Source organism: Meriones unguiculatus, chromosome 1 (assembly GCF_030254825.1).
Source record: "Meriones unguiculatus strain TT.TT164.6M chromosome 1, Bangor_MerUng_6.1, whole genome shotgun sequence".
NCBI classification, from domain to species: Eukaryota; Metazoa; Chordata; class Mammalia; order Rodentia; family Muridae; genus Meriones; species Meriones unguiculatus.
The window spans coordinates 186,024,995-186,050,224 of record NC_083349.1 but is presented as its reverse complement, the minus strand read 5'-3'; the positions used below and the strand labels follow the sequence as shown (position 1 = coordinate 186,050,224).

Genomic DNA, 25,230 nt, shown 5'->3' with positions numbered 1-25,230 from the left:
GAGAGCCACATCTAAGACATAACTGGAGAATTTAAGAGCCAAGATGAGATTACTAGTGCAGAATGTTGAAATTAAAGAGTAAAGGTCCAAGGTTATACCTTGATATTTATGGGCAATAAAAGGGAAAGGATCAGAGGAGGAGGTTAACATTTGCAAAGTATCATTATATTTAACTATGATGATAGATATAAGCAGGAATCATTAAGCTCTCTCAATCCTTATTTTATCTTGGAAAAACTTGAGGTTTCATCAGGTTAAGGTGTTTGCCTAAGGTTTCCAGCTAATGAATAAAGAAGCTGATGGAAAGAAGCATAGTCAAAGGGCAGCAAAGGTAAAACAGCAATTAACTCTAGAGTAGCTTGTCTCCCAAGCCAAGAGTGGAAACAAGTGTAAGGAGATGGTGGCAGCCATATCAAGTACTACAAAAAGTTTGAAGAATATAAGATTTTCAGTATTGTGGAGTATAGAGCATACAGATATGTAAATATAATCTAAAATGAAGGGGCCAGAGAGATGGCTAGCTGCTGCTCCAGATGATTTGGGTTTGATTCCCAGCATATACATGGTGGCTCACAACCATCTTTAACTTCAGTCCCAGGGAACCTAACACCCTCTTCTGAATTCTGAGGGTAACAGGCATGCACACAGCAAAAAGACATAAAACATGAAACACTTCCCATTCATGGTATCTAGTTGGGCTGTTCAGTTTAACTCTATTTAAAATAGCTAACCCTATTTTTTATCAGGAAATTTTTTAAAAATATTTTTTTATTTTTAAATAATTTTATACATTCACTTATATCCCAGCTGTAGCCCTCCCTCTTTCCCTCCCAATCCTCCCCTCCCTCATCTCCTCCCTGCCCCCTTCTGAGTCCACTGAGAGGGGAGGTCCTCCTCACCTTCCATCCGACCCTAGCTTATCGGGTATCTTCATGATGGCTGCAATGTCCTTATCTGTGGCCTAGCAAGGCTGCTCCTCCCTGGGGGGGGGGGGGAGGGAGGGAGAGGAAGTTCAATGAGCTAGTCTTTGTTCATGTCAGAAACAATTCCTGTCCCCCTTACTAGGGAACCCACTTGGATACTGAGCTACCATAGGCTATGTCTGGGCAGGGGTTATAGGTTATATCCAGGCATGGTCCTTAGTTGGAAAAACAGTCTCAGAGAAGACCCCTGTGCTCAGATATATTTGGACCTTGTGGGGATCCTGTCCCCTCTAGGTCATACTAACTCCTCTTTCCTTCATATGATTCACTGCACTCTGCTGAAGGCTTGGTTATGGGTCTCAGCATCTGCTTTGATACACTGCTATGTAGAGTGCCTTCTGTGGTAGGCTACTGTCCTGTTACTTGTTTTCTCCTCCTTCCAATGTCCATCCCCTTTGTCTTTCTAGGTGAGGATTGATCATCTTATCCCTGGTCCTTTTTCTTGTTTATCTTCTTTAGGTGTACAGATTTTAGTATGTTTATCCTATCTTATGGTATCAGGGAATTTTAATGTAAGAGGAGAATCTGATAAATTCACCACTGGGGAGAGTAAGAAAAGTCTAGATTTCTTTTTACTTTTTTTTTCAAAGCATTTTCTTAATACTTCTAAAACTCCTCATCTTTTAGCCTGCTTGCTGACACCACCCCAGAGACTATGTAATATTAGATAGAGTGGAGTCTAGGCATTTCTATGTCAGCTCTTGTATCAGAGAGTAATGGGTCATACTTCTGTTGAAAATCGTCTTCAGACAGGACAGAGACACGATGCTGAAATGACTCATCTGACCCGCTATGCAACGAGTTCCTCTTGTTGTGTTTGGAGGCTTTTCAGTGTCTCATCAGTGTCTGGCTCTTTGTTGGAAAACTGAAATAATTCAAAGAAAGAAAATCCGTAGTGAATCTATGGTATTGATCATTAAAAGTTAAATAACACTGAACATTTTGGGGATATGTATTGTGTCCTAAAGCTTTTTCATAAAGTCGTATGGTTATTTATAACCTTAGGCATGATAAAAAATTCTATTTCTCTGTCTTAGAAAAGAAGAAAAAGCACAGAGAGGTTGAAAACTATTGGAAGAGACTTAAGATTTGAACCTAGGCACTCTAGTCATTCTCTTTAAAGGAAAACAAGGTCTAACATTTGAGTTAGACTTTGAACAATAGGTCGATTTTTTCCTCTCTCTCTCTCTCTCTCTGTACATACGTTGAGGTGAGAGGTTGATAGCAGTCTTCCTCAATTTCCTTCCGCCTTTGTTTTTTGAGGTAAGATCTCTCTCTGACCCTGAAGCTGATCACGGCTAGGCTGATGAGCTGGCCAACAACCCGTGGAATCCTCCACCGACCCAGTGATAGGATAACGAGTCTTGATGCTGCAACCAGAGTGTCGTAATGTTGTTGTTCTTTATGTGGGTGTTGGGGTTGCATAGCAAACAACTTCCTGACCGAGCTACCTTCTGATCCTCCCACTTCTCTCTGCTCTCCTTTCCCCAAGAGACAGGATCTTACTTGGCAGCCCAGGCTGGCCCCTTATATGCTCCATTTTTACTTTTTGAGTGCTGGGATTACAGATGTGTGCCACTGCAACTGTCCAACATTCTTCTTGTCTTGCTTTGTTTTATTTTTCAGTGTTGGAACTTAACACAGGGCCTCGTGCATGTTGGGGAGGCGCTTTACCACTGATCTACATTCCCAGCTATCATTTTCTTAGGGGAGGCTTTGGGAAGGGCATTCAGAGTGGAATGAATATTATTTGGAAAAACAGAGCTGGGCCCGACTGAATGGTTATAGTTAGGAAAGTAAAAGGTCACATGTGCTCAAAATTTAATATTTCAAAGAAATCGGATCATATACCATAACATAAATTGCCAAAAGAACGTAGATCTCATGTCTTTGGGTAAGTTTATCTGTTAATTTTTCTAGTCTAGATCCTGTACCATTGATAACTTCGGTGATGTAAAGGATTGTAGCCGAAGTTACAAGTAGCTTTGTTGTAACTAGAGCTGTATTTGACCACACCTCTCTGCATTAGTGCATCACTATCTCCAAGTCTTTTAAGCATGAAATAACAGGAATGATGTTCTGCTCCTGATTATAGGATATGATTGCTCTTGTGGCTAAAAATTGTTATGGTCCAGAATGGAGAATCCATGTTGGTACCTCGAGAATGAAAAAGAAAAGAAAAAAAAATTGGGGAAATGAACATATTAACAGGAGATCCTGTAACAATGTGTGTGTGTGTGTGTGTGTGTGTGTGTGCGTGCGTGCGCGTGCGCATGCGTGGGTGTGCGTGCTTGTTTATGTGTGTATGCCTCTATGTGTGCATGCATGTGTGTGTACTTGTTTATGAGTGTGTGTGTGTGTGTGCTTTTTGCTTCTCTTCCACAGTGCATGTGGGCACTTGTAGCACCATGTTGCGACCGCAGCAGAGCCTGCCGTGTATTGCCCCGCTGCTGACCACGGTGGAGGAGACTCTAAATACTGTCTGTGCGCAAGTCCGAGGACACATTCCTGAGTGGCTCAATGGCTACCTGCTTCGAGTAGGACCTGGGAAGTTCGAGTTTGGAAAGGATGAGTAAGCCTGGATTTTGGAGAACAATTTGGGCTTTTGAGTCTCTAGAGCATACATTCAACTCTCCTCTCTGAGGTGTCTACTGCCTTTGGCTTCAGACAGGGTAAATGTTGCCTAGAGAAGGGCAACAAAGTATTTTTAAGACTATTTTGCCCCCTCACTCCCAGCACAAATTGTGAATTTGAAGTTCTCTTTGGATTCTGCCCCAAGGGAACCATGCAAGGTTTTCTGTGAGACCACTGAGGTATTTCACCACAAGGTCCTGAAAAAAGGGCATGGCTCTCACCTCCTACCTCTTTCTCTACCACCCTGAACCTCCCAGTCACAATGATCTCTTTCACTTCCTCATATTTTTGCTTCGTATCTTGGCATTGATGCTTTTTTACTTTTCCTCCCTAATTTCCAAGAACGGATTTTTTTTGTTTTGTTTATTTATTTATTTATCTATTTATTTATTTATTATTTTTGTTTTCTTTTCTTTTTTTAATTTTATTTTTAATTACACTTTATTTACTTTGTATCCCCCCTCTAGTTCCCTCCCTCCTCCCCTCCCAATCCCTCCCTTCTTCCCTCTTCTTCATGAATGCCCCTCCCCAAGTCCACTGGTAGGGGAGAGTTTCTTTTTCTTCCTTTGAATTGTCCTGTGAATTTTTATTTATTTTTTATTTGTTTGCTTTACATCCCAATTGTAGGCCCCTTCCACCACTCCTCCCCTCCCCCTGCTGCACCTTTCCTCCTTCTTCCCTCTATTCCCCCTCTCCCTATTCCTTAGAAAAGGAACCACTACCAACCCATCCCAGCACACCAAGTCCCATCAGGACTGAGTGCATCCTCTTCTACTGTGGCTGGGCCAGGCAGCCCTGCCAGAGGGAAGTGATCAGAAAGCAGGCAGCAGAGTCCATGTAAGAGATGGCTCTTGCTTTCCTTACTAGGGAATCCATATGAAAACTAAGCTTCCTATCGGCTAGCGGCTACATATGTGCAGGGGCCCAGGTGAAGTCCATGCATTGCCCTTGGTTGGTGCTTCAGTCTCCATAAGCACCCCTGGGCCCAGGTTAGTTGGCTCTGTTGGTCTTTGTCCCCTCTGGGTCCTTCTGTCCCTCACCCCCACCCTCTGCACTCTTTCAAGGTTCCCTGAACACCACCCAATATTTGCCTGTGAGTCTCAGCATCTGTTTAGTTCCACTGCTGGGTGGAGCCTCTCAGAGGACAGCTATGCCAGGCTCCTGTCTGCAAGCATAACGGAGTATCATTAATAGTGTGAGGTGAGGGGTGGCTCTCTTCCAGGGGGTGGGTCTCAGATTGGGCCAGGCATTGGTTGGCCATTCCCTCAATCTCTTCTGTGACTTCTCATTCTGAAAACACCAGGGTTGATTGCCTTGCCAGTTTCCTACATAGAAGTATTGTGACTAGTGCCCATTTCCTTTGTTTGTCTTAAAAAATTACCTATTAATCATTTATTTTATTTGTATGAGTATTTTATATGTTTTATATTGCATGAGTGTAGGTATATGTATCATGTATATGCCTGGTGCCTGCAGAGATCATAAAAGGGCGTTTGGATCCCCAGAAACTGGAGTTATGGATAATTGTGAGTCACCATGCAGGTTCAGGGAGCTGAACACTTGTCCTCTGTAAGAGCAACAAGAACTATTTTTTTTTCAATGTCTTTTATTGTTCCAAAAGACACCCCAAATCAAACTTATAATTCAAGATTTTGTTTCTGGAGCAGGGTAACTTAGGTCTTATTCATCAGCCTGCTGCACAGTTCTCTTTTCAGACACATAGATATCATCCAAAAACTTTCCGATATCCTTGTTTTTAACTGTTGTTGCTTGCTGAATCAGAGCCATTGAATTTGAGATAAGTTCAATATCATTTCCTTCAAGGATTAATTCATCCTTCTGGGCTTGAGAGATAGAACAAGGAACACCTGCCCTCATCCAAATCCTGCAGCTGTATTTTTCACCCCAAAATTTCGGATTTCAACCAAAGACCCATTTTCCTGGATAACCACATTGATGGGGAAGTGAGCATACACAGACCTCATCTTGTAGCGGAAGCCCAGCGTACCACCCTTGATCATGTTCCTTTCTGTTGACCAGTTCCTTTCTGTTACCCCACCATTTGTCAGCCCGGAGCATCTTCTTTTTCTTCCCAAGATGACTCAGCTCTACACTGATGTGATTGAAGTCCCTCCGCAGGGTTCCCCTGGGACCTCAATGACTGTGAGCCCCTTCAGAGTGATGCCGACATTTTCTGGGGTGTCAATAATCTGCTTGCTGAGAATGGTCTTTGTTCTTGCAGTAGATGGGGCCACAGCCAGAACTATTAACTGCTGGGCCATCTCTCCAGCCGTGTTTGTTTTTCCTCGTGTTTGTTTTTCCTCGGTGATGTATGTCAGCTGTGTTCCTCCACTAGGATGTAACTTCCACAAGGGCAGAGATGCTTCCTAACTTATCCAGATGTTCCCAATATCTTGAATCGTACCTAGCTAGCACTCAATAAGTAGATACAATGGGTGAAAACTCAATGGGTCTTTAGGATATCGTTTCTTTGGGTGTATAAGAGGGATATGGAATGATGAGAAGAAATGCCTATGGCTAGGATGTAATCTGCTTTTTAGCTTTTTTTTAATGTTGGAAAATTATTGTATGAAAAAAAGTTGAACTATAGTAAAGTTATTGGGGTGAGCTGGGGGTGGGCACGTGCTACCCGGCACGTCCTCTTTTATCAATTTCATGTTACTCTCTGCCAGTCTTCTCCAGTATTGCAACAGACTTCTTTTTTAAGAATTGCAGTCTGGAGAGATTGCTCAGTGGGTAGGGTACGTGTTGCTATTGCAGAGGACTCGTGTTCAAGTTCCAGCACCCACATGGTAACTTACAACCATCTGTAACTCCAGTTCCAGGGCATCTGATGCCCTGTTCTGACCTCCCTGGGCATTAGGCATGCATGTGCTGCACATACATACATGAAAACAGAAGTTTTAATACACATAAAATAAAATAAATCAAAAACAAATTCAATAAGAATTGCAATCATCACTAGGAATTTTTTTTGTTTGTTTCGCTTTCTAAAAATTTGTGCTATCACAGCAGCAAGACAGCTCAATGTGTAAAAGTGTTTGCCAGCGAGCCTGATGAGCTGAGCGCGACCCACATGGCCAAAGGAGAGAACCAACTCCAGCAAGCTGTTCTTTGACCTCCAGACAGACACACATACACACACATACACACTTAAAAATTCACACAACCGTAATTTTATGTTGCTACAAAATAGGGATGATCAGTATTTTTAATGACTTGATATTCCAGGGCTTATTACCTGTTAAAAATTGAGCAATGCATTTTTTTTCCCATAAGCTTGCTATCTTAACTACTTACAAGGGTACAGTTCAGTAGCCTTGAGTTCATCCAACCTGGGGTGCCGCCACCATTACACCCATCCACAGAACTCACTTTACAGAACTGAACACTGTGCTTTAAGGCTTAATCCCTTCCTTTCTTCCCCACCTCCTGCCCCTCCTTCCTTCCTATCAACTACCTTTCAGCTTTTCTGTCAGCTACACCAAGCTGCTGTGCCTGGCTATCACACTCCATCACGCCTCTCCATCTGTTTTTGGAAATAGGCCAAGGACCAAGAGAAGGAGACATTCTCAGGATATTTTTAAGACATTTTTAAGAGATACTTGCGTTTATTTTAATTTGCAGAGCTTTGTCTTTACTGAATGGTATGCATGCACCAAGCACAGCAGAGCACCCCAGCCAGCTGCTGCAAGAGGCTGATAAGGAGTTACGTTAGAGGTCAGGATGCAGTAGGTAGAGGGGAGGATGAAGGCCTACATAGAGATTGAAAGTTGAGAAAAATCAAAGTACACAAACCAATAGATAACAGAATGGAAAAAAGTGAGAAAGCATAGATAAACAAAAATGAGAGAGAACAAAGAAATAGCTATTAAAACAGAAAAAAAACTGTAAGAGATTTTGTAGATCTCAATGCAAATACACTTGAAAACCCTGAATAACTTTCTAGAGAATATGAATTACTAGAATAGATAGAGATAGAATGTTTAGGTAGATTGACTTTTTGGCAGCTGAAATAGAGACAATTATTAAAAATATATTATTTTTTTAAGGCACAAGTCTCAGATTATTTCAAAGATGATTCCACCAAAAAATCACATAGAGGTATCCTGATATTGCTTTATAAATTATTTTATAGCCCTAGAAATAGAAGAAAATGTACCAACTGATTTTATGAAGGAAGCATATAAAGACAGTGCAAGAAAGGAAATCTCAGACTAATTATATTTATAAACACATATACAAAAGAACAATTTGACACTGATAAATTATTTATTAACAAACACAGTTTAACATCACATTACAAAAAAATTCATGAAGTTTAGGCGGAATTAAGTCCAAGAAAGCAAATCTGGCTCATCATTAGGAAATGTACCTGTGTCATATTATTAATTGGTCTCAGGGAAAATAGAACTTTCTTATAGGGGCTGGGAAGCCTTTTTGTTGAAATTTACCATCTGTTTCTTGTAAACTGTTACAGGAAAATCTAACTTAACAGATAGTTTCTTAACATGATTTCATATACATGTGAATATGTAATATCTCATCTCTTTCTTCATGCCTGTATCTTTAAGCTCAGGTAGTAAGGCTAAACTGGAAATTGCTAAAATGTTTTTTTTTTCCATACCAAGGGAAGATGTTCAGGGTTTCCACTGCTATGCAATAACTCGATGTTCAATGTAAGAAATGCAGTTAGAATAAAGGCATTGATTTAGGGGCCAGACCTTAAGTAAAGGAGTAAGTTTCCCCACCCCCACCGAGAAGAAAGGTTAGGAAACCCAACACACCAAAATAAATAAGACAACTAAACACAACAGGAAAATTGAAGGTGACAGGATGTAGAACTGTGCTGGTGACAAAAGCATCACTCAAGACAGCAGCAGATTCAATATTTAGGAAAGGGATTTGGTTCTGGCTGTTTTGTTTGCTGGAGATGTGGTCTTGCTTTGTAGCCTGAACTAGCTACTTGAATTCAAAACAAACTTCCTGCCTCAATGTCATGGGCATGTTATGCTGAAACATGGATTTCCACAATTCATATAAGAAAAATGAAGAGTCACCAAGTGTGGTGCAGGCCTGTAACTGAGTATTTGGGAGGCTGGAGCAGGGAGATCACAAGTTTGAAGTTAGCTTTCTCTACATAGCAAGTTCAAGGCCAGCCTGGGTTAAGTAGTGAGACCCTGTCACAAACAAGCAAACAATGCACACACAGAGACATACTAATAATTCTTATTTTCAGTGTGTTCTTGATAATTCTTGTATATATATTTATCCACGTGAGGGAGGAGAAAGAGTGAGAGAGAGAGAGAGAGAGATCCTCAAAAATCTCTTAGCACTAATGCCTGGGTAGTAGCTGGACCAAGAGTAGTAAATTGTGAGAATGTGACAAGGGTTGGAACTAGGGCAGTTAATCATGGGAAGGTCACTGTCAAAGGGAGTTTGTTTAGCAAGGTTTTCTTTTTGCCTCAACTCCCCGTCTCCAGGCACAGAGATGCCTGCCTTCCTCGTGATACAGGGAGGGAGGCCATGTTTCATGAGAGGGTTTTATCTCCCACTTTTGGAAAGATAACGGGTCACAGTGCTCCTCTTGAAGCTGCTGACTTTCAAGTGTTTCAGGCTCACAATGGTGTGTCGGAGTGGCGGATTTTGGGGTAACGAGCACTGACCTCTACAGCTGGTTTGTCCTTAGTCATCAGTGGAAACTTTACTCATTTCTCTTGGCTCTTGTGAGTAAGGCTGACTGGAGCCCAAGTGAACAGAAAGCAGCTCTGATTTCAGGAGCGGCTGTCTCTCGGACAATGATATAAGCCTTCCTTGCCCGTGCTGACGACATCAAGCATTTGAGGCAGGGCCTTAGCTCAGGGCAGCCTCAGACTCCTAGTCCTCCTGCACCCAGCTCTCCAGAAAATACTGAGATTGTCGTTATGTATTGCCACACTGGCTGGGACAACTTTTATTTTGAAACAAGGCTACATTTTTTTTTCTTACAGGTTTTTAGTGTTCCATGGTTTAGTTTTTATTTTCACATTTGCCACCACATATATGTAGAGATCAGAGGACAACATTCAGGAGTCTGTTCTCTCCTCTCATCCTGTGGTTTCTGGGGATTGTATTCAGGTCAACAGGCTTGTTTGTTGGCAAGCAAGCACCTTACCCATTGAACCATCTTGCTAACCCTGCTCCATCTCTTTAATAGGCAATTTCTAAGTATAGTCATAAGACAAATGATTATGCAAAGAATAAAACTGAAAAAATTATAGTAAACAGATGCACTTAAGATATGAGGACAAAGGCTTCTTTTTAAGAACTTGTTCTGATTTGGAAAATGCCACGCTTTCTCTGTCTTCTTACCTATAGGAAAATCAGCATAATTATCTCAGGGATCACCACTGTAGGGTTTTACTTCAGCCCATTGGAAAGTGAGATTTTTGACAGGGGTTAAGGGTCATAGGGTAGGGGTCAGGAGGATGCAAGTTGCTCTTCCCTTTTGTAGCCCAGAGAACTGAGAACACTGTTGTTCCATAATTTCAAGTTCTCTGCGTGATTGGGTAGTTCTGGGGAAACATGACTCTACTATCTTTCTAGTTAGATGGCAAAAATATCCCTCTGCCCCCTCATTATGACCCATGCTTTCCTTACTCATAAGTGAATTTCTATTCTTTCCTCCCGTTTGCAGATACAATCATTGGTTTGATGGGATGGCTTTGCTTCACCAGTTCAGAGTGGAGAAGGGCACAGTGACATACAAGAGCAGGTTTCTACAGAGTGACACATACAAGGCCAACAGTGCTGGGGACAGAATTGTGATCTCAGAATTTGGCACACTGGCCCTGCCTGACCCATGCAAGAATATTTTTGAACGTTTCATGTCAAGGTTTGAGCAACCCAGTAAGTAGCCCTTAAAATAACAGTGATCTCTAATTAAATTAGTATCTGTACAAATAGAATTTTTGAAAAATATAGATTTTAAAAAAGATATTTTTATTTATGTATATGTATCTGTGATGGTGGGTGTTTGTTGAGGCCAGAAGACGGTGTCAAATCTCCTGGAGCTGGGGTTACAGATGGCTGTTAGCTGCCCTATGTGGGTGCTAGGAACAGAATTGAGGTCTTCTGGAAGAGCAATATGTGCTCTTAAGTTGTGAGACATTTCTCCAGCCCTTAAAAAATCCACACTGTGTGTGTGTGTGTGTGTGTGTGTGTGTGTGTGTGTGTGTGTGAAAGAGAGGGGGTGAATTTTCTCCCTCAATGTCTGTGCTCAGTGTCTGCTCCCTGATTTCAGCTATGACTGACAACACCAGTGTCAACTTCGTACAGTACAAGGGTGATTATTTCCTGAGCACAGAGACCAATTTTATGAATAAAGTGGACATTGAAACTCTGGAAAGGACGGAAAAGGTAATGTGTAGGCCCAAAATGAATAAAATAGGTCCTAATTTTCTTTCTATTTAGAGTACCTTGTAGAATCTCTGCAGCTAAAGAAGAAATCAGAGGCTCATCCTCACGCATACAAGGCATCCATTAATTTAGGCTACCAGCACCCTCTGGCAGGATTAGAATGGGTCCCGGGGTTGATTTATTTATTTATTTCAGTTTATTCACTTTGTATCCCTGCTGTAGCCTCCTCCCTTGTCTTCTCCCAGTCCCACCCATCCTCCCTCTTCTCCCCCTATGCCCCTTCTCTACTCCCCTGATAGGGGAGGACCTCCTCCCCTTTTATCTGACCCTAGCCTATCGGGTCTCATCAAGGCTGGCTGCATCCTCTTCCTCTGTGGCCTGGCAAGGCTGCACCCCTCAGGGGGAGGTGATCAAAGAGCCAGCCACTGAGTTCATGTCAGAGACAGTCTCTGTTCCCCTTACTAGGGAACCCACTTAGAAACTGAGTGGCCTATGGACTTTCTTTGAAAAGGGATTCTAGGTCCTCCTCTTCATGCCTGGTCCTTGGTTGGAGTATTGGTCTCTGCAAGTCCTCCCCCGAACCCAGGCCCAGGTATTTTGGCTCTATTGTTCTCCTTGTGGAGTTCCTATCCCCTCCAGGTCTCATAGCCAAACTTTGGGCAAAGTGCCAGAATTCTCATGGAAGAAGAGGGTTAGTTTTTCTTAAAGATAATCCCAAACTCCTTCCTTAGTTTCAACATCACAAAGAACAATGACTATCAGAGTAGAGGCTGAGTAGACCCATATTGCCCTGGCACATTCATTAGTAAAATTTCAGAACAATTTTGTTTTTGATGCCATGTCTTGCTCTGTAGCTCACCTTGGCCTGGAACTCTCTGTGTACCTTAGGTTGGCTTTGTACTTGTGATCCTCCTACCTCTGTCTCCCAAGTACTGGGATTATAGGTGTGTTCCATCACCTCAGACTAAAATTTTAATTTCAATTTTGATTATAATTGCTATGCTTATTTTGAACTTTGTTGTGATATTAGACGAATCCACACAGATGTTTTTGGCTGGTGGCCGCAGTACTGCTGGTTTTAATTGTTTTGTTTCTTATCTGTTTCTTTCTCCTGAGCAGGAAAAATGACGTAGAGTTCTCAGAGCTTTCTTATATCATACTTTCAGCATAGATGACCTGCTTCTATGTTACAATAAAGATATATTGGTATCATTATAATTCTTAAACCTGCAGGTGGACTGGAGCACGTTCATTGCTGTGAATGGGGCAACCGCACACCCTCATTACGACCCAGATGGAACTGTGTATAATATGGGAAACACCTATGGACCAAGAGGTGAAGTGAAGATCAAAGTATTTTTAGATATAATTAAGGATAAACTGTTTCCCAACGTTCCATTACGTTTAAAACATAAACAGGAAACATCACTTGAGGGGTTCAGGAAGCAGCCTCCAAAGAGGCACGTATAAATATGTGTTCTGTGGTTCTTTTGTGCCCTTGCTTAGCGATTGATCTCCTTTGTCTTTTTATGCTCCATTGTGACTTTGGTAGTATAAACATTGTAGGCATTTTTAGCACATATCTCTTGAATATGAACTTTAAATATATGAACATACTATATTGTAAAAGCAAGAGATGTGAAATGCTACAGAGAAGGTAATTAGGGAGGGCCCAATGTCTACCACACAGGAGTAACTAACTACAAAGTAAGTTAGGGTCATAGCGGGGTGGCATTCATAACTCTACCCCATACTACTTTGCTGGTCATCTACACACTTCCAAAGCTGCTACCGATATGCTCCAGAACATTCCAATACCTAATGATTACAGTGCATGTTTGTTAAATACCTAAGATGGGCTAGGGATAAACATATTTCTTTGTGCTTTCTGTTTTAATCCGTACATACCAACTCTCGAAGGCTGTATTATCACCTCTACTTTACAGGTGAGGCCAGTGAACTCCCAGGATGTTTAAGTCATTTGCTTGAGCCTTTTTCCATGTCTCTGTAGCCAGACCTGAAACTGGGCTTGACTTTACACGCAAAGGCTTGCTGTGAGTCACTCTGTTGGGCTATCTTATTAGTTTTACGTCACTGAGTCCTGAAGGCTATGTTGATATTACTTAACATTCTGCCTACACCCAGTCACCATTTCTTCCTCCACTTCCTCTGAGCATATAACCCCACTCTGTGCTTGAGAACACACGTTTCTGAACAAGAGTGTCCTGGGTGAGAGTATTCGATATTTATGACTATGTGTCTTGAATCAGCCTGTTGTCTACAGTCAGGGAGACTGGGGTTAGGGTTGTCTACAGTCAGGGAGACTGGGGTTAGGGTTGTCTACAGTCAGGGAGACTGGGGTTAGGGTTGTCTACAGTCAGGGAGACTGGGGTTAGGGTTACGGTATGTACCTTTGTGAATAGCTGGCTTTGTGGATTGCTCCCTTGTAGGCCTATATCTGTGCACATTTGAGTGTACGTGAAGGCGAATGCTACAGGTCCAGTTTTTACTGGCTTGGGTACAGATGGGGTTTCTCGAATAATCTCCCACCCAGCTTGTTTTCTTTGCTCTCAGATAGGGGTTGATTCTTTTTTTTTTTTTCAATGCAGTTTATTCAGGAACCTTGAACAATCCTCGGACCCCGGGGAAAGCCAGCCCACAGCTTAAATAGCCTCTGGGTAGCCAACCCAGGCGTGCCACGTGGGCAATGCAGATAGGTCCACATACATGGAAGCAAGCCAGGTCCTCGGCCTTAGCCAAATGTGGAGTTGTTCGTGACAGAGAGCACTCACCATTTTGATGTGAACTGACAGACTAAGATCAGAAAGGAGAGGAGAACCTCCCCTATTAGTGGACTTGGGGAGTGGCATGCAAGCAGAGGGAGGAGGGAGGGTGGGATTGGGAGGGGAGGAGGGAGGGGCTTATGGGGGGGATGCAGAATGAATAAAGTGTAATTGATGAAAAATTTTAAAAAAAAGGGAAAAAATAATTTAAGAACCTTAAATGACTTTCAAAAGTGGAGGAAAACATGGAGTTAGTCAATTGGCATGGAGCACGTCTCGCCCCTGGGGGCAACGGTCTCCTGAACCTACTCAGACCTCGGACACCACCACTGCTAGTTCTAGAACTGACGCAGGATGTTCCAACGAGGGGGTTAAGGCTTCTCATAATATTTCCTATAAGCCCACACCTGTTTGTCTATATCCCCCATTTTTATTCATTATTAGCCAGATAGAGCCAAGTAATTGGGGTTGATTCTTAAAAAGCGTTATAGGAAACAGTAGAGTGCCTTCTTGGCAAAACAGTTCAATGGATATAGTGACTCAGCAGGGTTTTTGTTTCACTCATCACTTTTTTGATCATAAAATCCACTTATTAACTCTATTAAGCAAGTGCTTTATTTTGAACCGTATTTGTAATGTTGAAAATATCATTTTTAGTTATATATCCTAAAAGAGTCACTAGATTATCAATCTCGACCTAATGCATCTAAGAATCAGCTAGAATGCTTGCTATCAGAGTAGATCATGGCTCCACCCATCTGTAGGAATTCTGGTTTAGCAGAACTGAAAAGAGGCGGAGAATCTGCACCCTTACTATGGACCCAGGGGAGCTTGGTACAAGCAGCCTTTGAATCTCACTTGTTACTTCACCTCAACTTCCTGGAGACTCTGCCAGAATCCGAGTCAAGGTGCTGAGCAAGGCAGGTCCTCTTCGCATCCCTCAGAGTATTAGATGCCTCTCCTTCGGAATGCCTTCAAGATGCCTTCAGAGTCCTCTAGCTAGAATAGTTTAGTGAGTAAGTGTTTAAATTCAGTGAACTGAGTAATCCAATTGCCAACACTGGGAATCCTTTTATACTCTAATCCTAACCAACACTAAACATGCTTCTGTTTTCTCATTTGATTATCTGGTTCAGTGAGTTGGTTTTGAACTGGAACTAAGTGTGTATGTAGGTGCAGGGAGCCTGAATTCCCAGGATATATTTGGGGAGTATGTTAATTCGTAGTGTAATTTTAAATGTCTGCAATTAATGTCTACTCTTAAGAACTAAGAAGTGTAGAAAGGGGATTTAGAAATTAAAGTGAGAATCATAATGATGTTTTAGCCTTTTCAGATATTTTAAGATCCTCTTTATAAATTAGCAAAAATTCTTTGGATGTTTTATTAACCCAGTTAGTTTTTAATATTTAAACTGTTTTCTTCATATTAATCCATCACTGTTCTTGTCTGTATTTTTGTCACTGTCTGGAACATGATGTTTCCTGTGTAGGTAGTGGGGTCTCTCAAAACCTGCCTCTCCATTCTGGACACCTGCAGTAATTTGTATCTATTGCTCATTCAGCATTTTTACCAGGATGTCAGCAGGCGCCACAAAACCAACTTTTTGATCTTTTCTCAAAATCTTTTCTCTAAATTTTCTCAAAATGGTGACTCCATCCTTCTAATTGCTAATGGCAGCTTTGGAATCATTATTCTTCATGTTTCTCTCTCACACCTACACCCAGTTAATCAAAATATTCATCTCAGCAATGCCCTCAAAATACCTTTAAAATCCTCCCCCTCATGTCATCACTTCCATGGCCACCACGTTCTCACAATCAAGATTGTTGAACTAACCTTTTACTCGGTTTCTTTGATAACTCCTTTATCTTACTTTCTTGTGTTCTCAACATAGTGGCACAGTTGGCTTCTTAACCCCACCCACCTCTCCAGTCTTAGCTTTTAGATTCTCCTCCTTGATTATTAGACAGGACTACCCTGGCCTCTCTTCGTTATTATTTGAACACTACAAATGGTTGCTGGCTGCATATGCACTTTCTCTGCTAGGATGCATTTCCTCCAGATATTCAGAATGGCAAAGAGTGAAGCACACCCATACACAACCACTATAGTTCCTCTTCCTAGCTTGTTTTATTTACAGCTCATATTGCCATCAGATGCATTTTTGCTTAGATATTTTATTAGAATTTGAGTTTTAGAGGCGAACAGATCTTATCTGTTCTGTGTGCTGCTATATAGGAGAGTTTGGGATATAGTGTTTAGAATACTTAGAACAGTGTTTGGAATATAATTGGCGATCAGTAAATGGCCACAGAATAAACGAACCAAGAAAAAAAAATGGTGGTTATTTTGTTCCTAAAGAACAATAGTGATTGTGAAATGGAATTTCACAATTGTACAAGTTCATCATGTCTTATACTGCAAAATATAATACCAGGAAGATAATCCAGTACTATCTAAGTATTTATTCATTCACTGAGTAGCTACATAAACATGTGCTATCAGTTAATCCATCAATGACTATTTATGGCACACTCACTAAATACTCGCAAGGGCAAGGGTTATATTTCATTCTAGAATGCAAGTGAAAATGGTAAAGGGAGAAATTCTTGTTGTCCAGGTTCTTGCTATAATGTTATTCGGGTTCCCCCAGAGAAGAGAGAGTCTGGGGAGACGATTCACGGAGCACAGGTGCTGTGTTCTATCACTTCCAGGGAGGCGATGAAGCCCTCTTATTACCACAGCTTTGGTGAGTCTATAGCTGAGGTGGGTGGCACTGGGCTCCGCCTTAATGTTGTTGTATCAGGAAGATCAGTTTTGGCAAATACCACGCTGATCATGTCTAATAGTATCATGATAATGAGATCAGGATTACATCAATGCCAGTTAAGTTACTCTGTTTAGTCTTGAACTCCTTACGCTAGCCTGCAGATTGCTTGAAGAGACATGTCTGCTTAATGAAAGTAGTTACTAGAAATGTTAATTGATGATTAAAAATTTTAGTCGATGTTAAAGTCCTAAAATAATAGTCACACATGAAAAGGTCTTGACTTTCGTGTGTGTGTGTGTGTGTGTGTGTTTATATTTTGCATATTGCTTCAGCCTTTAAAAATAATGTTTTGTGCCAGATGTGGTGGCTCACACCTTTAATCCCAGCACTTGGGAGGCAGAGGCAGGCAGATCTCTGTGAGTTCAAGGCCAGCCTGGTCTACAAAGTGAGTCCAGGACAGCCAAGGCTACACAGAGAAACCCTGTCTTTAAAAACCACCACCACTACCACCACCATCACCAATAATAATAATAATGATGATGATGTTTTGTTAACTTTTGAGATGCTTTAGCCTTTCTTCAGAACACTTATTTTATGTATTATATATTGTGATATAGCCAAATATTCCTAGGTCCTCACCTCCAGCGTGTACAGGAGGAGGACCGAGGACCAAGTGCACTGAGCATAAGTGGCACTTTAATATTGTTCTGCTTTCTGTTATCCTTAAAGCAAAATGATTTAAAGTGGGGAAAAAACCAACTAAGGCATTAGCCCAAGAGTTCTTAGCAGTTCTCTTTTCTGTGTAGAAACAGGAAATATGTTCAGCTGAGCTGTCAAACAGCTAGGTATTTCTGGATGGTGCTTGCTCAGGCCAGCAGGCCCCCTTACTAACACACTTCAGCTCACTCTAGTTTGCCAAGTAACATTTTATTGTTTCCTGGAACCTTTTAGGAATGACAGAAAACTATGTAATCTTCATCGAGCAGCCTCTAAAGATGAAGCTGTGGAAATTTGTCACTTCTAAGATCCGGGGAAAGGCCTTTGCTGACGGGATAAGCTGGGAGCCCCAGTATAACACACGATTCCATGTGGTGGATAAGCACACCGGACAGGCTGAGTATCTGAGCCTATGTGTAACGAAAGTGTCTGTGCCCGAAGGCGAATTTCTGCAGGGCTGATTTCTCACCCTCGCCGGGCATTATTTTGAAAGGCGTTCCTAATTAAGGCTGTTATATTCTTCTGCTGGTTGGGCTGGCTGTTTATTAATGAGCACGGTGGACGCTGTATGTTGGGAAACTGTAGGGGATGTTTTTCAAGGGCTTGAACTGAAAGGGCACAGGAGGCTCTGTCATCACGAGTTCTCTTGTGCCACAGTAGTGCAGAGGGGTGCAGTTTATCAGGGCTCTTTGTCACTTCTGCAATGACACTTCACGGCTTAAGGTAGCTGCTTCTGGGACTTCTTGGCGTGCTGTCCCCACTGAAGTCCATGCATGTCGGCCGAATATCTCCTCAGGGTCCCCGTCAGTAATAGCACCACTGTATTTGTCTATGTTTCTCTCTAAGAAGACAACATCCTAAATTTAAGGTACCCCCATTTCATTACAAAATCATTGGAATGAGTGTATTTTTCAATTCCTCACTTAGTTTATAATAAACATCGTAAGTGGCAGTGCTTTCTATTAATCTTGCAGTTAGAGCCTAGGATCTATTTATCCTGTAGAACATTCGGCCACATTTCAGGAGGACCTTTAAATTAGTCATAACAATAGATGGGTTTGTGTCAAACAGCCTTGGTTCACTGATTAGAATGAAGTGAGATGACTTAAGCAAGCAAGGCTTAGATCAAAGTATATTTGCTTTTGTATTCTGATTTTTTTCCTTTATACCTACTGACCAGAGCATGTAAATGGGGGCGTATCTCTGGCCATGGCATGTAAGTGGGCTGCGTATCCCCAACCATAGCATCTGAGTGGGGGTGCGTATCCTGCTATTTCTTTCTTTATCCCTACTGACCATGGCTTATCTCCTAATTTGGGCTTTGTGGACTTTCTTCTGAAAGGAGGCAGAAAGGAGGGGAAGGGCAGGGAAGGGAGAGAGAACTGAGTGTCGGTCTGCGTTGTCTGTGCGCCCTGCAGCCTCTCACAGGAGTGTACTCCAGCAAGCCATTTGTTACCTTTCATCAAATCAATGCCTTTGAGGACCAGGGCTGCATTGTGATTGATCTGTGCTGTCAGGATGACGGGAGCAGCCTAGAAGTTTACCAGCTACAGAATCTCAGGAAAGCTGGGGAAGGGCTTGATCAGGTAAACATTTGACCTCCTCTGCCTTCTGAGTGCTGGGAGTAAAGGGGCGCGGCACCATGCCAGGTGTTAACGACAGGTTAACAAGCAACAGGTTTAATACTGTTGCTTGTTCTGTTAATTAACGGTCTGTGTAGAGCAGTATAAGCTTAAGTTTAAATAATAATAATAAAAAAACCAAGCAGAAAGCATGGAGCGTTTCCCCATGTATTTCTTTTCCCCACTTTCCTCAGTATTACTATTTTGTATGTTTTTATTTATTGTTATTGTATGTATGTATATGTCTGGTGTGTGTGCATGAGCTGGGAACTGAACTCAGGCTGTCAGGCTTGTGCAGCAAACTGTTTTGCCCCATCATCATCTCACCAGCCCAACATTAACATCTTGCATTGTTGTGAAACATTTGCCACACCTGATGATCCATTATCACCACAGGCTCACCCATCGTATTAAATGTACTAAATGCTGTCTCTATAGTCTGTCTGTTTCACAAAGTCTGTAGTCCAGGTTGGCCTTGAACATGCAGCATCTTCCTTCCTTGCCCTCTTGAATGATTATAGATGTGCTCAGTTTAGGCTTTCTCCCTCTTTTCCTTCCTTCCTTTTATTTTTAGTAGTATGCAATTATGGTTCCTCCATGTCTTATTGAGTCTTGATAGTTTTATTATTATTATTATTATTGAACAACAGTGTCTTGTGTGTTTATACTAGTTGACTATCCATTCGACTATTTTAAGAACATTTTGGTAGCTTACAGTTTTGATGAATATGACAAAGTTATTGTGCACTGATTGCATGTGAACATAAATTTTCAGTAGATGTCTTTTTGAGACAAAGCCTCACCAAGCACAGGTTAGCCTTGGAATCATTGTATAGCCAAGACTGCCCTCGAACTCTGGCCCTATTGCCCTTGTCTTCCAAGTTCTGAGATTACAGCCATATGCAAATACATTCAGCCTTAGATTTTTTTTTAAATGTATATTTTGTTAGATTAGAAGACTTCTCTTTTTTATTTCTATATTACTAAGAATTTTTATCATGGATAGATGTAGCATTTCATATTTTCCCCTCACTATTGAGAGTATCCCATGGCTTTTATCCCTTATTTTATTAGTGTGATGAAGTACACCGATTCCTTCTTTTAAACAAAAAACTGTTTAAACTAGATATGGCTACTGATGCCTTTAATTCCAGCACTTGGCAGGCAGAGACTGCTGGGTCTCTATAGGTTCCTGGCCAGTCTGTTCACATAGTGGGTTCCAGGGCAGCCGAGGATACATAGTGAGACTCTCTCTCAAAAGAAAAAAGTTTAAGGCAGGCCTGATGGTACAGGCCTGTAATCCTAGCTACCTGGTAGAAAAACCACCATTTCTGGGAACCCGCCTGTCTCTGCCCCTCAGTTCCCAGTAGATGCTGGGGCGTAAGAGATGTTTGTGCTATGCAAACTTCTAACCCTGGCTTTATATGGACTCTGGCAGAGCAAGTGTCTTTGCCCACTGAACCACTGACCTAGCCTCAATAATGTTTTCATTAAAAATAATAACCATCCCACTGGGTGTGGCATGGTGTTTGTGGTTTTGATTTACGTTTCTCAGTGACTAATGTTTTTGTGCTTCTTGCCCAGGGGAAGAGTTGCCTCTAACACCTGACTCATTTGTGGGTTTCCTTTCCCTCCTAAATCTCAGCCTCGTTGTCTTCTGTGGCCTCTCTAGCTCATAATTGCCACCAAACACCTATTTTAAGCATTTTTATCCAGATTTTTCTTTCTGTAGTTCTTCTCAAAAGAATAGTTGATTCCCATCACCAGACCCAACCTTAAATATCTTTTTGTTTAGCTAAGGTTTTACAAAAGGAAACAATGTTGATAAATTTTAAAGAGCTAATCCTCTGGGAATTTCAGAAAAATTGAAATAAAGAACAGCATTGTATTTTCCCCAGTGAAAACATCTCTGTGTGAGATGGAAGTGACATAGGGTCAAAAGTATACTTAAAGCATGCAGTTGCATGAACCATGCATGTTCTCTTTACATCTTCTGCTGAAATACCATCTTAGCATTCAGACTATTTCGAAGTTCCTGGGATCGCCCGAAGCATCAGAGTTCACAAGGAAGACCCACAAGGCTTAGTTTAACAGCAAAGTGAATCCAAAACAAACAAACAAAAAGGTTCTGGATGAAGCCAGCCCTAAGCTTGCAGCAGGCAAGGCATACTCTACTAGGCTGCTTGCACAGGGCACATGTAAAGGAGTCGTGATGCCATGTGTGAGCTGTTCTGTTCCTGGGACGTTCAAGCACGGCTGTTCAGGGTCTCACTGGGATCATGCCCATAGGCATTCAGGCCTACACAGCCAACTGCAGGTCCTGAAGTTCTCGACCCCTGGATATTAATGTTTTTCCTCTTTCACTGGAGATTAAGCCCTAGGTTTTATACATTCTAGGCAGGCACTGCACCTTTGAGCTACATCTTTAGCCCCCAGGTGCTCTTTTTAAACCATAGCGTTGTCATGAACTCTTTATTGCTACATGGTGTCGTTCAAGGTCTCACACATCTTATCAGATACAGCAGTCTAAGAAGAACTCAGTTTCCAGGAGCCAGTCTGGAAAGCTGGTCTTGCTCAAGACTCTGTGGGGTTTGAGCAACCCTAGGCTGCTAAGCTGGCCCTTTCTTGAACCAGCAAACATGAAAAGGGGGCTTCTCTTGTTACTGTCTAGTCCTTGGGGCCGTTGACTACCTAATCACTTGCTTAGTTGATGCTAATTAATAAATTCTTAATTTTATAGTTACTATTCCACCCCTAGAATCTAAATTTTATGTTCAATGTCTAAGCAATATTTAGTACAGTAGGTACTCAATAAAAATGTATTCAATGAATGAATTGGAATTATTTGTACAAGTCTAGTAATGATTGAATTTAAGTTACTAGTTAATTATCCTAGAGATGACTTCTCCACCCCCCCCATCTGTTGATTTCTCTGTTTTGAACAGGTCTATAAGTCAATGGCAAAATCTTTCCCCCGAAGATTTGTCTTGCCCTTAGATGTCAGTGTGGATACCCCTGAGGGAGAGAACCTCAGCCCACTGTCCTATTCTTCAGCCAGTGCTGTGAAACAGGGTGATGGGGAGGTAAGCTCCCGGCAGACATTGGGCCGAGGATTTGGTGACATTACTTTACTACTTATTTATTTGGCTTACTTATTTATTTGGCTACTCTCCAAATGTTTGGTGTCCTGCAGGTTTCATAACCTTTGGCTGAGCTTGGGTGAGGTCATGGAAACTTGTTTGCACAAGAGTCACAGAAACTGGAGGGGAGGGGTGGACATGGTGTTTAACCACACTTTCTGTGTCTTGAGCCAGATCTATGCAACTTGCCAGTGGTTGTAGAATGTGTGAGTTTTTCAGACTGACCCCATCTGCCTCATCTTTCAAAGACACTGCTTTTCCCATGGGAATTTCACTGAAATTCAGCTACACATGCCTTACTTTTAGCAAAACAAGGAAGCACCCCACCTCCTGTGCCACATGACATCTTAGTCACAACACCTGACCACATCATCTGCATGGACACTCGCTAGGAAAAGGGGAATAGTGTGCTAGATGACGCAAACTTTAGTTCTCAACTCCTGTCACAACTTGTGCACTAAAGAAAGGAAAGAGAATTGAGAGAAGATGATAAAGAGAATTAAGCAGCCACTTTACACCCTTGGGGGATCTCTCTTAGATCTGGTGCTCTCCTGAAAATCTACACCACCAGGACCTGGAAGAGGAAGGGGGGATTGAATTTCCTCAGATCAACTATGGCCGAGTCAATGGCAAAAAGTATAATTTCTTCTACGGCTGTGGTTTTCGGCATTTGGTGGGGGACTCTCTGATTAAGGTGGACGTGGTGAACAAGACACTGACGGTAATGAAAATCTCTTGTCTTTTCAAAGACATGTTTTGCCCTTTGAATTAATTTCTGCTTTGTTTAAGGTAGTTTTCAGATGTATTACCTTTCCCAAAAAAATTTGAATATCTGTCTTGTGCGTGCGTGCATGCGTGCTTTCGTGCCTGCTGAGTGTATTCTATGCATCACATGTGTGCAGGAGCTCTGGAGGTCAGAAGGGGGTGTTGGATCCCGTGGAGCTGGGGTTACAGGAAATTGTGAGCTGCTGCATGGGTGTTGGGAATCACACCCAGGCCCTCTGTAAGACCAGCCAGTGTTCCTATTGCTGGGCTGTCTCCGAGCTGTCTCCGAATTCTTTAATATTACGACAACGGCTTAGCTGTTTTCCTAAGTTTGAGAGTCATGGATCTCCTAAACAAAGGAAATCTAAAGGAAAGTCAAAGCTTGGGGAAATAATGGTAAATTGATGTCATCTTTGGAGAAACTACAGGGCGAAGGTTGTAGTGACCCCTAAATTTCTGGTTGATGGGAAAATGTTTTAGACGGTGAGCTAGAGACAGTAGAGGTTTCTTCTACCTGTATTCAGTGCAGTAAGCCAGGGCTTGGGTTCACGGTTGGAACATTCTGTTGACAGCCTAATTTATGCCATGAGTTACAAATGCTGTAGAATGCCTCCCAGCTACCCCTCACCTCTCATCAGATGTCTTTTGTGTGTGTACTGGGGGAACTTGCAGGTTTGGAGAGAAGATGGCTTTTATCCCTCAGAGCCCATTTTTGTTCCAGTGCCAGGAGCTGATGAGGAAGATAGTGGGGTTATACTCTCTGTGGTGATCACCCCCAACCAGGTAAGTTTATTTACCTGTCACTGGTCAGAGAAGGGCAGCACTAATTTGTTGGAGTGTGATTTGTAATGCTGCAGCCCATAATTTATTTTGACGCCTTATGGCACCTTCTCTGTCCTCTTCCCCTTTTTACTGTGTAACATTCCCCACTGTAACAAATTGCAGACCACACTTTATCACATTTTAAAGTTCTATGTGCAAAGTCATAGCAACATGATGTTTCCTTAGGTACTTGTTATATATGATGCACTTTCTTAGATATTATGATTTTATTAAAAACTATGGGATAGCATTTCACTCATGTGGAATTTGCCACTTTCAAGAAGTTGCAGGTGACTTGTGTCTGATCTCACAGTGGTAAAGCCAGTGTTCAAATCATCTGGCTTCTGGCCTGATGCTCATACCCTCATCTGTGAACCGACCTAAAAATGTCCAGTATCATGAGCTCTGGCGATTGTCTCAATAATGCTACTTATTGACTTGTCTGGGCAATCTTACAGCAAGACCAGCTTTGATCAATTATTAGTGGCACCTGGGTGTGGGATGCTGTGCCTTTTAATGGTTTAGTTTTTTTTTTAAAAAAGTGCCATTGTGCTGTGATTAATTAATAATGTCTGCTAGGAGCTTATTTCAGACACTCAGCACTCTAACAACTAGATACGCACAAATCTCAGTCTGACTTACAATGCTGATCTTTGTACAGATCCTAATCTGGGAGAAAGAATTCCTATGTGCTTTACAAGACTGGAAAGAGCCAACTAAAGATATTGTTGGACTCAAAGCCATCTTATGAGGAGGATTGGCACGAACAGCTTTATTTCTTTGCGTTAGGGTATGAACTTCTTCAGTCTTGCTGTTTCCATCCAGTGCAGCAAATGTACAGTTAGTGGGTGGCTAGGTGAGGCCTTGCAGTAGGTGCCAGGAACAGATATGAACATGAGTACGACACACTTTCTTCCTTGGCCAGGGGAGATGGATTCTCAGATGAAGAGTGACTCTCATTGTTGCTTTCCTTTCCTAGAGTGAAAGTAACTTTCTCCTTGTCTTGGATGCCAAGAACTTTGCAGAACTGGGGCGAGCAGAAGTACCTGTGCGGATGCCTTATGGGTTCCACGGCACATTTGTGCCCATCTGATGCCACAACCACAGGGTCTGGGATCAGGTTCCAAGGGGAGCACCTTACAGAAGAGAGAAAATGGTGGGTCTCACCCCAAACCTATTGTGGTTTGGACCCCACCCTGACCACCAAGGACTCATATTTTGAATGCTTGTTCCCAGCTGGGGGCACTATTTTGGGAGGCTGTGGAAACCTTAGTGGGTGAGGCCTCCCAGACACCAGGGACCAGCCTTGGAAGGCCCAGGTTCTCTCTCTGCTTCCCGGTCCACTCCACTGTGAATGGCCTTCACCCCATGTCACTGATGGGGTGCACCACCATGCTAACCTGCTAGGGCAGGCTGGATCTCCTGAAACTGTGGGCCAAGAAAACACTTCCTCCTTAAATTGTTCTGTCCGTTGAGGTTTGGCTTTGTTTTGTAGCAGTGGTAAAATAACTAATAATGATAATAAACCCGGATGTATGGCTTTTCATTTCTATTAAAACATAATTTTGAGGTAA

The 25,230-nt window shown here is 42.1% G+C and overlaps 1 protein-coding gene across 7 annotated transcripts in view; it reads left to right on the top strand.

The window, feature by feature from the left end:
• Positions 1-25,230, top strand: part of Bco2 (beta-carotene oxygenase 2) — a 26,941-nt gene extending 1,711 nt beyond the window's left edge. For 2 of the 7 annotated variants that reach the window (XM_060373606.1, XM_060373599.1), the window contains 11 exons: positions 3,369-3,555; positions 10,315-10,526; positions 10,921-11,036; positions 12,270-12,372; positions 16,441-16,569; positions 17,542-17,702; positions 18,726-18,893; positions 21,875-22,012; positions 22,608-22,790; positions 23,507-23,617; positions 24,636-25,230. In XM_060373606.1, coding sequence (XP_060229589.1) covers positions 3,392-3,555; positions 10,315-10,526; positions 10,921-11,036; positions 12,270-12,372; positions 16,441-16,569; positions 17,542-17,702; positions 18,726-18,893; positions 21,875-22,012; positions 22,608-22,790; positions 23,507-23,617; positions 24,636-24,749 — 1,599 coding nt within the window. In that variant the 5' untranslated portion in view covers positions 3,369-3,391 and the 3' untranslated portion in view covers positions 24,750-25,230. Of the gene's footprint in view, positions 1-26; positions 3,556-3,636; positions 3,656-4,799; positions 4,818-10,314; positions 10,527-10,920; positions 11,037-12,269; positions 12,373-16,440; positions 16,570-17,541; positions 17,703-18,725; positions 18,894-21,874; positions 22,013-22,607; positions 22,791-23,506; positions 23,618-24,635 lie in introns of those variants that run through there. The other 5 variants (XM_060373579.1, XM_060373617.1, XM_060373611.1 and 2 more) reach the window with 5 other exon arrangements.